This window comes from Podarcis melisellensis (genome assembly GCF_964234715.1).
Source record: "Podarcis melisellensis genome assembly, chromosome: 1".
In the NCBI taxonomy this organism is placed as follows: Eukaryota; Metazoa; Chordata; class Lepidosauria; order Squamata; family Lacertidae; genus Podarcis; species Podarcis melisellensis.
The window spans coordinates 118365289-118379098 of record NC_138528.1 but is presented as its reverse complement, the minus strand read 5'-3'; the positions used below and the strand labels follow the sequence as shown (position 1 = coordinate 118379098).

The 13810-nt window shown below is 45.4% G+C and overlaps 1 protein-coding gene across 1 annotated transcript in view; it reads left to right on the top strand.

Annotated features, from left to right (window-relative positions):
• COL5A2 (collagen type V alpha 2 chain) overlaps nt 1-13810 on the top strand; it is a 193381-nt gene that overhangs the window by 85904 nt on the left and 93667 nt on the right. Inside the window, exon 4 of the mRNA XM_081903018.1 lies at nt 12324-12551. Coding sequence (XP_081759144.1) covers nt 12324-12551 — 228 coding nt within the window. The remainder of the gene's footprint in view (nt 1-12323; nt 12552-13810) is intronic.

The window sequence follows — 13810 nt, the reverse complement described above, 5'->3', positions numbered from 1 at the left end:
ACACTGCATCTGTGCTATCGTGTCTGAAGCGCAGCACAAATATTTATTTTTCTGGATCCTGGTCAGGTTTTGCAGGATCTCTAGAAGAAATGAGTTCTAAAGCTGGAATCAAATTCTTTTTCTGATATGGCCATTCTGATATGTTCAGGAGATTGTGATGGGACAAAGGCAAGGAAAGGGCATTCAGATGTTTACCTGTTCTCCATGTTTTCAGCTCAATTGATACAAAAATCAGTGGGGATGATTAAACTAATGAGTTTCCTTCAGGGGAAGCCCATGCAAGGACAATAGAACACACAAGTTGTGCGATGGGGTTTTCTTGCCCTGTGTCTCCCCATACTCCCCAAAGTTGTTTTGAGGGGGTTGGGAAAAAACCCAGGGTGACATTGGGTGGATGGTGGGTTCATTCCACCCTGCAAGCTGAAATTATTGCTCTGTCTTAATAATGGCATAGTATGGGGTTGAATTTTTCCCTTACAATAGTTATTTTTACTGATCAGATCTTTTAAGTTGTGCTTAATGTGAGCCACCACTCAGCCACAGAAATATGTGAAGCTGAATATTATTTATTTTGCTATTTCCTATATCCTCCTCCCCCTTCAGACTCTGTGACTCCTGTTTATTAATGCTTCAGGGATGTACTGAAATATAGAATGGAATTTGAGTGCTGGAATGATATCTATCTATCTATATCTATCATCTATCATCTATCTATCTATCATCTATCTATCTCTATCTATATCTATCTATCTATCTATCTATCTATCTATCTATCTATCTATCTATATCATCTATCTATCTATCTATCTATCATCTATCTATCTATCTATCTATCTATCTATCTATCTATCTATCTATCATCTATCTATCTATCTATCTATCATCTATCTATCTATCTATCTATCTATCTATCTATCTATCTATCTATCATCTATCTATCTATCTATCTATCTATCTATCTATCTATCTCTATCTATCTATATCTATCTATCTATCTATCTATCTATCTATCTATCTATCTATCATCTATCTATCATCTATCATATCTATCTATCTCTATCTATCTATCTATCTATCTATCTATCTATCTATCTATCTATCATCTATCTATCTATCATCTATCTATCTATCATCTATCTATCTATCTATCTATCTATCTATCTATCTATCTATCTATCTATCATCTATCTATCATCTATCTATCTATCTATCTATCTCTATCTATCTATCTATCTATCTATCTATCTATCTATCTATCTATCATCTATCTATCTATCTATCTATCTATCTATCTATCATCTATCTATCTATCTATCTATCTATCTATCTATCTATGTATCTATCTATCTAATCATCTATCCATCTCCATCTCTATCTCTCTATCATCTATCTATCTATCTATCATCTATCTATCTATCTATCTATCTATCTATCTATCTATCTATCCATCTCCATCTCTATCTCTCTATCATCTATCTATCTATCTATCTATCTATCTATCTATCTATCCTATAGCTGGAATTCCACAAGGGAATTCTTTCTCCAACTAGATTTTATACAATCTGGTTTTGTGTATTTTCATAGCAGAGGAAGAGGAGTGTGTTATAAGATAACCATCGATGGGAAGATGACTTGGACTGCCACTTAGCTTTGAGTTTCTTAAAGTCTTTGGACAGTGGCCATTTTGGAATGCGCTCAGAATTTTGAATCAAATTAGAATCCAGCACGCAGTCTCCTCCTCAGCCCCCTGTCAGAATGTAGAGAATAATGAGCATGTGGCAGAACTTGACTCTTCTCTGCATGAGGACTTACTCCTACACTAGCAATCTTGCTTGCTTTTGTGGTGAGGCCTCTGTTGCATGTAAATGTGAACCCCACAATGTCACCCACCGCTGCAACTTCTAGCTCTTCCTTCCAGTGATGGCTGGTGCGTATTGGGACTGATAGTATGGAAAGCAGACAGGGGCCTACTCAGTGGAGTCTAGATACATATTTAAATTGCTCTGAATATGCTTTTTTCAAAAAGCGTTTTGAAAAAATATGGTACATTGAATTTTCCATAACGCTCGCCGTCGCCATGTGGTGTCACATTGTATATTGCACTTAAAGCACACCTAAAACGTTTTATTTGCTGCTGTATAGCTGAGTCCTCATGCTAGTTTTGTCCCCATCATCTTCCTTGATCAATTCTACAAAGGAAACACTGAGACTAAGAAGGAGGGAGCTGACAGGCTAGTGCAGGCATAGGCAAACTCGGCCCTCCAGTTGTTTTGGGACTACAATTCCCATCATCCCTGACCACTGGTCCTGTTAGCTAGGGATCATGGGAGTTGCTAGTGCCACCCTGTTGAGTAGTTGCAAGCACAAAGGCAGACAGTTGGGGAGCCGGCTGCAGGCAGATTGAGGTTGATGGGGGTACTGCCCTATAAGATCAGTAGAAGAGATGGCTGAATCAGGCCCCTCTATTTATATGTTTTCATTTATTTATTTATTAAATTTGTATACTGCCCTTCATCCGAAGATCGCATGGAGGTTCCCAACAGTAAAATACGAAAGGAGAACACAAAACAAACTAACAAACTAACAAAGTAAAACAAATAGAAAGCCCAATAGCCCCTCTCCCACAAACACATTTAAAAGGCCTCAGAATGTTAAATTAGAGAAACATTTTTGTCTGGTGTTAAAATATAAATAAAAACGCACAAGTTAAGAAGCAGTTAAAATCACTTGAAAATATTTTTTTAAAAAATTAGAGCAATAATAAAAGCAACAGCACCCTCTAACAGAACCCCCTAGACCAGGTGTGCCCAAACATTTTTCAAAGAGGGCCAGATCTGATGAAGTGAACATGCGTGAGGGCCAACCAAAGTTTTTTTAGGATTGAAGTTGTTGAGCTTTTTTTTACAATTTTACCACAAAGTTGTTCAGCTTTTTTAATTGGGATTTTACCACAGGACATACTGTATATTGCCACGGGGACTGGATTAGGCCCCCGAAATGGACTTTGAACATGCCTGACCTGGACTATTTATTAATTTATAAGATTTATATGCAGCCTTTCATCATAAGGTTTCAGGGCCTAACAACAGGGGTTTGAGGGAGGTCGCAGCTCAGAGGCAGATGAGGGGGAAAGTTGGGAAGCCATGGGAGAGGAGGAGCAACACCCGGCTGACATTCCAGCCCTCCATCTCCCAGAAGCCGGTGAGCCTTAGAAGTAGGAGAGCAAAGAGCTCAAAGACAGAGGGCACTTAGTGTCACCCGCAGAGTAGGTGGTGATGATGACGAATGAGAAAGTGGGAGAGAAGGGGGGGGGTGGAGATGCATTCAGGACAACACCATTATCCAAGAGGCTAGGTTCTGTAACCTCTCTCTGAAAAGATTAAAATAAAAAAGGGCTGTAAAAAACTTTTCCTTGTCTTTATGCTTTCCTGAGCAACCAGCCGGGAGCCGCTGACAGTATCCTGACACCCCAACAGTTGTTGCCAAGAGGAGTATGTACCATACTGGCAAATGTCTTGGCTATATGTGGGATGATATATAGCAAAACCACAAGGCTTTCATCAGACTGCCTTGGATGTCAGAAGAGGCACCTGGGCTGGGTGTTTATAAGGCGGCACTTCTGCGCCAGTAACGTAGTGTCTGTGGTCAGTGGCTATGATCAGCGAAGGGCCCCTGTGTGTCTGCTTGAACTGTGCCCCCTGAGGCTGATCGCCGAAGAATTGATGCTTTTGAATTATGGTGCTGGAGGAGACTATTGATAGTCCCATGGACTGCAAGAAGATCAAACCTATCCATTCTGAAGGAAATCAGCCCTGAGTGCTCACTGGAAGGACAGATCCTAAAACTGAGGCTCCAATACTTTGGCCACCTCATGAGAAGAGAAGACTCCCTGGAAAAAGACCCTGATGTTGGGAAAGATGGAGGGTACAAGGAGAAGGGGACGACAGAGGACGAGATGGTTGGATAGTGTTCTCAAAGCTACCAACATGAGTCTGACCAAACTGTGGGAGGCAGTGGAAGACAGGAGTCCATGGGGTCATGAAGAGTCGGACACAACTAAATGACCAAACGACTAAACAACAGGCTTCTTGTGCCCCCACCTTCACCATAGTCGGATACATTGAGCACTACAAGCTGAGGAGCACAGTGCAGCAACTGCCACCCTGCCCCCTCCCCTCCCAATGGGTCCCACTGACTATGCCCATGTGAGGCGACTGGCCTCTTCCCCCCTGCCCCCCCTTCCCCACACCCTTTCCCTTCTTGCAGAATTTGGGACATAGTGAGGAACCATGTTGGCCAAAGGGTATTCGTAACCGTTCTGGCAGTTTCAGGGCAGTTGGAGACCATGTACTTTCTGTCATGTGATGTGCCAAAGTGCATGTGGTGATCCCAGTGCGCCTGATGTACAGGAGTAAAAATTTGTAATAGGATCTCATCTCACAGGCATTTCCTCAGTGGCACATGCCCTGGTACGCCTGAGGTAGGAAACCTTTGTACTTAAGGTCACACAAAATGCAAATCTCTCCCTTTAGAGAGTTTTATGACAGTAAACTCCAAGCTACTATCCAGATCATTTCTGGAGTGGTTCATCGTGAGAGGCTTCATTCATTCGAGCCAGTGTTGTCCATATCTACTCATCTGTTCAGAAACTCCTGCAGATCTGCCTCTGAACTCGATGGCAGAAAATATGGGTCATTCTCTAGGACATAGGTCGATGGACAACATATGGCTATCTGGATTTTGTTGGACTTGAGCTCTCATCCACCTCCATCCAGCATGGCCAATGGCCAGGGATGATGGTGTCTGCAATTCAACAACATCTGGAGGGCATTTCTAGGGCACCCACTAAGCTTAGGCAGAACACTCCTAACGTTCTCTCTCAATGAAATCAATAAAAATGCTTAATGATGGAATAATCATTTTGGTGTATCCATGAATCTTAGCCACTAGAATCTCATTTGCAAACTCTGGCTCAGGGACATGGGTGGTGCCGTAGAGTGGCAATAGGATTATTAAACAGTATATCTCATTTCTCTGCATGGCACATCTGCGGAGCGTCTTTCGCATAGCAGCTTTCACTTTGATTTATTTCTGCCCTTCTGGTTTGCTATGCACAAAGATTAATTCATTGACGCTTATTGCATGAAATTCAGAGGGGGGAGGTGAAAAAAATAGAGGAGAGTTTGTAGAAGGGAATGCAGTGGTGCTTTTAAGACAATTGTGCTTCCCTCACCACGTCAGAGCTTAAATTCCCTGTGGACACGCCCCTGTCGGCGCTGATAGGTTGACGAGGCCTGTCCCTTGAGCGGGGCCCCACCCAGTGCCAACAGCAAGGGGCGGCAGTAGTGGGGAGGATGCCAGTCCCTGACCCTTGGCCACGTTACACAGGGCCCGGCCGTAACGCTGCCTACCAAATAAGGTAAGCAGTCTTACCATTTTCTTCTTTCGACTTTATTTAATATTTAGGAATATTTAATACAGTGGTACCTCGGGGTTACATACGCTTGAGGTTACAGATGCTTCAGGTTACAGACTCCGCTAACCCGGGTGAATCTTGGGTTAAAAACTTTGCTTCGGGATGAGAACAGAAATTGTGCAGTGGTGGCGTGGCAGCAGCAGGAGGCCCCATTAGTTAAAGTGGTGCTTCAGGTTAAGAACACTTTCAGGTTAACAACCTACGTAGTAAGTACGTAACCAGAGGTACCACTGTAAACCTATGACTAACATGTGGGCTGTTGGTTTGCAGAGGACTTTGCAGCTTCTGCAGAACAGTTTCAGGTTAAGAATGGACCTCCGGAACGAATTCAGTTCTTAACCCGAGGTTAAGAATGAATTAAGTTCTTAACCTGAAGAACCCAGTTCTTAACCTGGCCACTGTACTGTATATAGTTTTTAATCCCATTTTATTTTAATCCCATTTTATCCCATTTTATTTTTATCCCATTTTATTCTTAGCAGCAGCCTGGGCTGGTAGGTTGGGCTGAGAGTAAGTTGCCCACAAGCTTACAATGAGCCACATAATTTTCAGTGAATTTGCATTCTTCTCTCACTACATAATTACTCATTTCACATGTCCAATGAAACAGACCTATTTATCTGTTAACTTACCATATCAAAGCAGGATAAAGGTGGGTGAGATTAACTGCAGTGATACTTTGGTTCTCAAATGGCTTAGTCGTCGAACAAGTTGGCTCCCGAACGCCGCAAACCCGGAAGTAAGTGTTCTAGTTTGCGAATGTTTTTTGGAAGCTGAATGTCCAGCGTAGCTGATGCGGCTTCCAATTGAGTGCAGGAAGCTCCTGCAGCCAATCAGAAGCCACGCCTTGGTTTTCGAACAGTTCCGGGAGTCAAACAGACTCCCGGAATGGATTAAGTTCAACAACCAAGGTACCACTGTATTCCATGTCTGTAGCCAACACCAAACCCCTGTGATTTGGGACAGAAGTTGTATGAACATATCAAGCAGCCTTAAACCACAAGCCTGTGGTTCAAAGCATATGGCACCCCCCCCCAAATCCTGGCAACTGCAGTTTACTAAGAGTACTTGTAGCTCTGTGAGGGTAAACTATAGTTCCCTTTATTCTTTGGGGGAAATCATGTGCTTTAAATGCATGATGTGCCCACTGCCCTAGTGAGACTGTGGGTCCCCTTAGCATACTGTGTGCTTCTCTTTTCATGGTTCCATCTCTAAATTTCTTCTCTCCATACCTTCATCTTGTCAACTTTTCATTCGAGCCTTTTCACCTTCTCTCCATGTTCTTTTCTCCATCCTTAAAATAATAGGTCTTGAGAAGGGTTGTGGATGAAGGCCCATTTCTCTAGAAAGTCCAGCTCACGTGGTTCCATCTCTAAATTTCTTCTCTCCATACCTTCATCTTGTCAACTTTTCATTCAAGCCTTTTCACTTTCTCTCCATGTTCTTTTCTCCATCCATAAAGTAATTGCTCTTGAGAAGGGTTGTGGATGAAGGCCCATTTCTCTAGAAAGTCCAGCTCACGCCAAGACATATCCTGTTACCTTTTGTATGGCAAATCAATTTAACGGCTAAGGGGGGGGGATTCTTGCTTCTCAAATGTACCTTAGGGAACAACGATTTGGTAGCCAGAAAAATGGCTACTAGTAATTGCTAGGTGTCAGGGAACTGCCATCGGAGCCAGAGGCGGAGGCAAGGCTCCCAAGCGATGTCGGAGAAGGGCCCAGCAGGGAGAGAGGCAGCTGATCAGCTGGGGAAGGAAATCAGCGTAACACCAGGGATAAAGGGGGGCAGATGGGGGAATCGGCGAGGGGGCTCCAGGACTCCTCGCCGGAGACCAGCAGGGAGAGCACGGGTCCTCCGCTGCCCACACCCACCCTGCGCAGAAGACTTCCGCGCAGGGAGAGTAGGCGGAGACTTGGCGTCAAAGAACTGCTTTGGTGGAAGAGGTTCAAGAAACGCCCACTGACGGATTCTGCTAGCGACTGAAACAGCCACGAAGTGAAGGGCTGTCCAGACGGAAAAGGTTTAACCAGGCAACCTAGCCAGGAGTGGCGGCAACTTACGCACGAGCAACCCCTTTAACCCTTACACTAGGGGCCTTCAGATCAGTGATGGGGAAAATGTGGTCCTTCAGATGTTGATTGGACTGCCACTCCTATCGAATCTGACCATCAGCCATGCTTGTGTTGAAAGGACCTGGAATCCAACACAATCTATTTCCCTGTTCTTGCTTTGGATGAAGCACAGAGTCTGGAAACTAGAAGGGCAGGGAAGAAGAATCGGTGCTTGCTTTTACTCTCATCCACCCCTGCTAATAAAAATGCTTAAAAAAAAAAAAAGAACATACTGGAGGACGTTCTTGGTAAGAGAATCTGGGTCATGTCCTCCTCTCTCTCCTCTGTTTCTCATATTCCCAGCAATTTTGGTGAGCGATGATTCAGTCATCTTGGTAAAAAGCCATTGGGTAGGTCCTGAGTGAATTCTCAAAGGTCAGCCTCATTCGCTAATATAAGCAAGGAGAAGATGCTGCTGCAATCGCTGCTTGAAGAGAGCAAGCACAATGCTTCTTACCCTCAGCATCTCAGCAGTGTTGATATTATATTTACTCTGAGAAGTTGCTTTGGCAGGAAGAAATAATCCGAGACAAACCCAAACCCAAATAAGTCCAAACAAACGAAAGGCTGGCCTGTTTTCCTTCACTGTGCAAGAAGATAATTCCACCTAGTTATTAGCTGGCTTTTTCTGCCACCTAGCGGTAGCACACTACGTTCTTTAAATGAAATAACTGCAGAAATTCTCCACAAGTCCCAATTCGGCCATAGAATTGGAAGGGACCATGAGGGTCATCTAGTTTGGAATGTGGGAATCTTTTGCCCAGTGTGGGCCTTGAGCCCACAATCTTATTCCTGGGGAATAGCAACAATAGATATTGTGCTCTCAATGGAGGCAGGAGAGATTTGGCCTCCTTAAACCCTTTAATTTAGTCATGCTGGCCACATGACCCGGAAGCTGTACGCCGGCTCCCTCGGCCAATAAAGCGAGATGAGTGCCGCAACCCCAGAGTCGACCACGACTGGACCAAATGCTCAGGGGTCCCTTTACCTTTTAACAGCCTCTAATGGGCTTGCCGATCAGGAGGTCGGCGGTTCGAATCCCCGCAATGGGGTGAACTCCCATTGCTGGGTCCCTGCTCCTGCCCACCTAGCAGTTCAAAAGCACGTCAAAGTGCAAGTAGATAAATAGATCCCGCTCCATCGGGAAGGTAAACGGCATTTCTGTGCACTGCTCTGGTTCACCAGAAGCGGCTTAGTCATGCTGGCCACATGACCTGGAAAAATTCTCTGCGGACAAACGCCAGCTCCCTCAGCGCCGCAATCCCAGAGTCGTCTGTGGCTGGACCTAACAGTCGGGGTACCTTTACCTTTTTAACAGCCTCATAAAAAGCGAAACAGTGAGGTCATCATCATAGCCATTGATACTCCACAATACGACTTAATTTTATTTTAAACATCACTGTCTCACCTCAGAAAGGATATTGTAGAATGGGGAAAGGTTCAGAAAAGGGAAACCGGAATGATCCGTGTTTAGGAAAATCGCAGCATTTGAGTGTTTTTGCTTTTTAGTTTTTTTAAATTTAGAGAAAAGTTGAGAGGATGAAAGTTTATAAAATTCTGCAAAACATGAAGAAAGCGAGCAGAGAGAAGTTTTTCTCCCTCATAACACTAGTGGACATTCAATGAAGCTGAATGTAGGAAGATTCAGGACAGATGGAATAAAGTACAGTGCATAGTTAAACCACCAACTTGGGTGGTTTTAAAAGAGGGTTAGGCACATTCATGAGGGATAAGGCTCTAAATGGCTACGATCTGTGATGCCTATGCTCTGCTGCCACAGTCAGAGACATTAATTCTTCTGAATACCTGTTGTTGTAAACCACAAGAGGGGAGTGTGCTTTTGTTCTGAGGTCCTGCTTTTGGGTTCCCCACAGGGTGCTGGATTAGATGGGCCAGAACCAGCAGCCTCTTCTTGTGTTCCTTTGTCCTCTTATTCCTTTTATAGGTTGCTGGGAGTTGTAGCTTTGGGATGGGTTGTGCTGGTCCCGTGGGGTTTCTGTGAGGCGTGGTCCAAGTTCAGTCTGAGGTCGAGGGTGCTGTACTGAAGCCGTCCGTCAAAGCTGAAGCTGGGTCCAAAGCAGGGAGTCGGGCGAGGGCAGGAGATCCGGCAGAAATTGGCTATCAACAATGTTGCTCCCGCAACTTGGGACTGGGGCTGGCTGGCTTTTATCTGCCCCGAGGCATAGGGTGGCCCCAGTCCACAGGTGACTCGCCTCTCCTGGCCTGGAGGCGAGCACTCCTCCTGCAGGAACTTAGTTCCCTCCGCCTCTCTGCCCTGAGCCTCTGCAGCTCAGGAGAGGCTGGAGGGTTACCGGACCCAGAGGCAAGCTCAGCCTCCCCTGACGGGGCTGAGAGTGGAGCACCTGCAGGCAATGGGTCCTCCATCACCTCAGGGGCCAGAGCAGACTCAGTTGGTGCCTGCACTTGAGGATCCAGCACAGGTGAGGGCCCTTCAGATTCAAGCCCCAGCCCCGGCTCTGCTGGTTCTGGAGGCGGGGAAACCTGTGCAGGCTCGTATTCCTCAGGTTCAGCCTCCCAGTCCGAATCCCAGGCCATCACATGGGTAAACTATGGTTCCGAGGATTGGCAATCAGGGCAAATGTGTGCTTTAAAAATATGGCGCATAAACAGCCAATGTTCAGCAGCCCCAGCCCTGATAGGTAAAGGTAAAGGACCCCTGGATGGTTAAGTCCAGTGAAAGGTGACGATGGGGTTACGGCGCTCATCTCGCTTTCAGGCTGAGGGAGCCAGCATTTGTCTGCAGACAGCTTTCTCGGTCATGTGGCCAGCAGGACTAAACTGCTTCTGGCACAGTGGGACACTGTGACAGAAACCAGAGCACACGGAAACGCTGTTTACCTTCCCGCTGCAGTGGTACCTATTTATCTACTTGCACTTTGACGTGCTTTCGAACTGCTAGGTTGGCAGGAGCTGGGACCAAGCAAAGGGAGCTCACTTTGCAGCGGAGATTCGTACCACTGACCTTCTGATCAGCAAGCCCAAGAGGCTCAGTGGTTTAGACCACAGCTCCTGTCACTTGGTGGATTATTATTAATAATAATTTTGTTTCCTTTTCCTCTCTTTCTAACACCTGGCTTGTGACCGAGGGAGACACACTTTGGCAACAATTTCTCTGGCTTCTTTCGATCCTACTATTTTATTTGTTACTTTTGTTTTTCATAGTTTTAAAAAACAGTTTGATGACTGTATACGTGATAAAGTATATGTGTGGATGAGAGTGCATGTGCAGACAACAGCTTCATGAAAAGGAGTGGGGTGGTTCTGGTTGTGGGCATGAGGAAAACCAAACAGGTAATGTGCATTAACGGGGAAGACATCTCTGGCCCCTCTCTGGTGTGTACAACAACATGCAAATGCAATGTGAGACAAAGTAAGGGGGGGGAATGATCTCCCTGCATTTTAAGCCACTAATGTGTACATAGACTAAGGCTTCATATGCACCATACTTTTAAAGCACCCTCCCAAATCCTGAGAACTACAGTGGTGCCCCACAAGACGAACGCCTCGCAAGATGGAAAACCCGCTAGATGAAAGGGTTTTCCATTTTGGAGGCGCTTCGCAAAACGAATTTTCCTATGGGCTTGCTTCGCAAGACGAAAATGTCTTGCGAGTTCCTGCGGTTTCCACCCTTCCCCCCTTTTTCTAAGCAGCTAAGCCGCTTATCAGCTGAGCCGCTAAAAGCCGCTAAAAGCCGCTAAACCGCTAATAGCGCTAATCCGCTAAGCTGTCAATGGGCTTGCTTCGCAAGACAAAAAAACCGCTATACGAAGAGCCTCACGGAACGAATTAATTTCGTCTTGCGAGGCACCACTGTACGGGGGGGTGTGTGTGTGAAAGGTTGCTGGGAGTTGTATCTATGTGGTGTGGAAAACTACAGTTCCTAGGATTTTTGGGGGGGGAGTGGAATGGGCTTTAAATGTATGGTATGTACACAATCTACATTTAGCAGCCCCAGCACAAGGCCTGTAACTTTGTGGTTTATTTGAAAGCGAGCTAGAGAACTTCTTTTAACTCAGAAACCTCTGTTTCTATTCTGAACAACTTTGTCATTTCTGAAGGTGACACATTAAGTGAGCCATAGTCCACATGCCAAACATCAGAGGACAGAGCAGGAAGAGGGGCGGCTGCTTGTGTAACAGGAACCATGAATTATCCGCTCATGCTAGGCATCAGAGCTCAAACAACTGGGTTAGATATTTTTTTTTGTCGTGGAAGCCAAGAAGTGAGAATGTGGGTAGGTAATAGTTAACAACACATCTGTTTCACTTTTAGTTGCTTTCACAATTGGCAGAATAGCTTTACTTGAGTTAGGGTACAAACTCCAGGGCTGGATCTAGACACATAAAAAAAAAAAAAGTTTCAGGAAAACATGTTGTAAACCTCTTAATGTGAAATCACATTGCCGAAAGTCGGAACTCTACAGCGTCACCTGGTGTCGCAGCGATATAACACATTTTAAACGCTTTTAAAAAACTAATGTAGCTGAGTCCCAACTTAGAGCTATTGCTTTTCTTTTCTTTTTCAAAAATAAAAAATAAGCCATGGCTCATGGTTTGTACACAGCAGGAAGCCAGGATCTATTCCTGCATGTCGCAAACAAGCGAAGAAGCACATGCACCTCATGAGGGGTTGTCATTCTGTTGATACATTGTGTTGTCACCGTGTAGTAAAATGAAGCCACTTACATTGCCTTCTGTTCTCCTTTCTTTTAGAACTAGATACCGAAGAGGTTGCCTGCACGCAGAATGGCCAGGTGTATCTGAACAGAGACATTTGGAAGCCGTCCCCATGCCAGATTTGTGTTTGTGACAGCGGAGCCATTCTCTGCGATGAGATCCAATGTCTCGATGTTCTGGAATGTGAAAATCCACAGGTCCCTCCGGGAGAGTGCTGCCTTGTGTGTCCAAACACAGCCCGCAATGGATTTGAAGGTGCTATTGGTAAGATTGCTTCAAATGTGATAATCGGGGGCCAGTTGCATGCTGGGGTATATAACAGCTTCACTTCGACGTGTACACACTTGCCTGAGTCCATGTGGCACGGGAGATGGGCACTTGTGCATACTCACCACACCCAGAACACCTAGAACAGGCACCCCAAACTGGGCCCTCCAGCTGTTTAGGGACTACAACTCCCATCATCCCTAGCTAACCCCCCCCCCCGAAAAAAGCACTGATTATTATTATATTAAAACACATATATTCAAAAGATACCATACAGCTTTGTCCACTGCCAGAATATCACAGAATAACCACTTCAATCCTTGGTCCCTCATCGCTCTCCTGTCGGCTTGCCAAGTACCCTCAATAGGAACCCAACTACCGATCTAATTTTTGCATATTTTAAAACTTAGTTTCTCTCAGAATACCCATTTCTAGAAGTGTTTTTTCCTCAAAATATACATTTTAACACATGCAGAGTTGAAAATAGTGTCAGACAGGGCTGGTCCACGCATGAGACCAGGCTGGTAGGGTACACTAGAGGCAGCAGACCCTGATGGAGATCTTTCTCTCTCCCCCCCCTTGTTCCTGATGTAGATTTTGCCTCACCCCTTCTTCCCTGGTGGGGTGGGGGGAGGAGGAAGCCATTTTGGGCTCCACCTCAGGTATCAACATGTCTTGGGCCAGCCCTGTTGCCGGGACATATAGAAAGCGCAAAAACCAGGGGGATAATTCAGTTATGACCCACACATTAGTCTAAGATGTGTGGTTCAGAACAGTTTAGGCTCAAGGAATTCACAAAGATAAAATGGCTCAAGCAGACTTAAAGGTAAAGGGACCCCTGACCATTAGGTCCTGTCATGGCCAACTCTGAGGTTGCGGCACTCATCTTGCTTTATTAGCCGAGGGAGCCGGCGTACAGCTTCTGGGTCATGTGGCGAACCAGAGCAGCGCACGGAAAACCATTTACCTTCCCACCGGAGCGGCACTTATTTATCTACTTGCACTTTGACGTGCTTTCGAACTGCTAGGTTGGCAGGAGCAGGGACTGAGCAACAGGAGCTCACCCCATCGTGGGGATTTGAACTGCTGACCTTCTGATCGGCAAGTCCTAGGCTCTGTGGTTTAACCCACAGCACCACCCACGTCCCCAAGCAGACTTAGGCGGAGATATTACTATGCACCATGTGTGAATATGATGGTGGTGGGACGCAGTTTGGTGCAGTAGAGGCTGGCCCATTAAAGTGAGTGAGGCACGG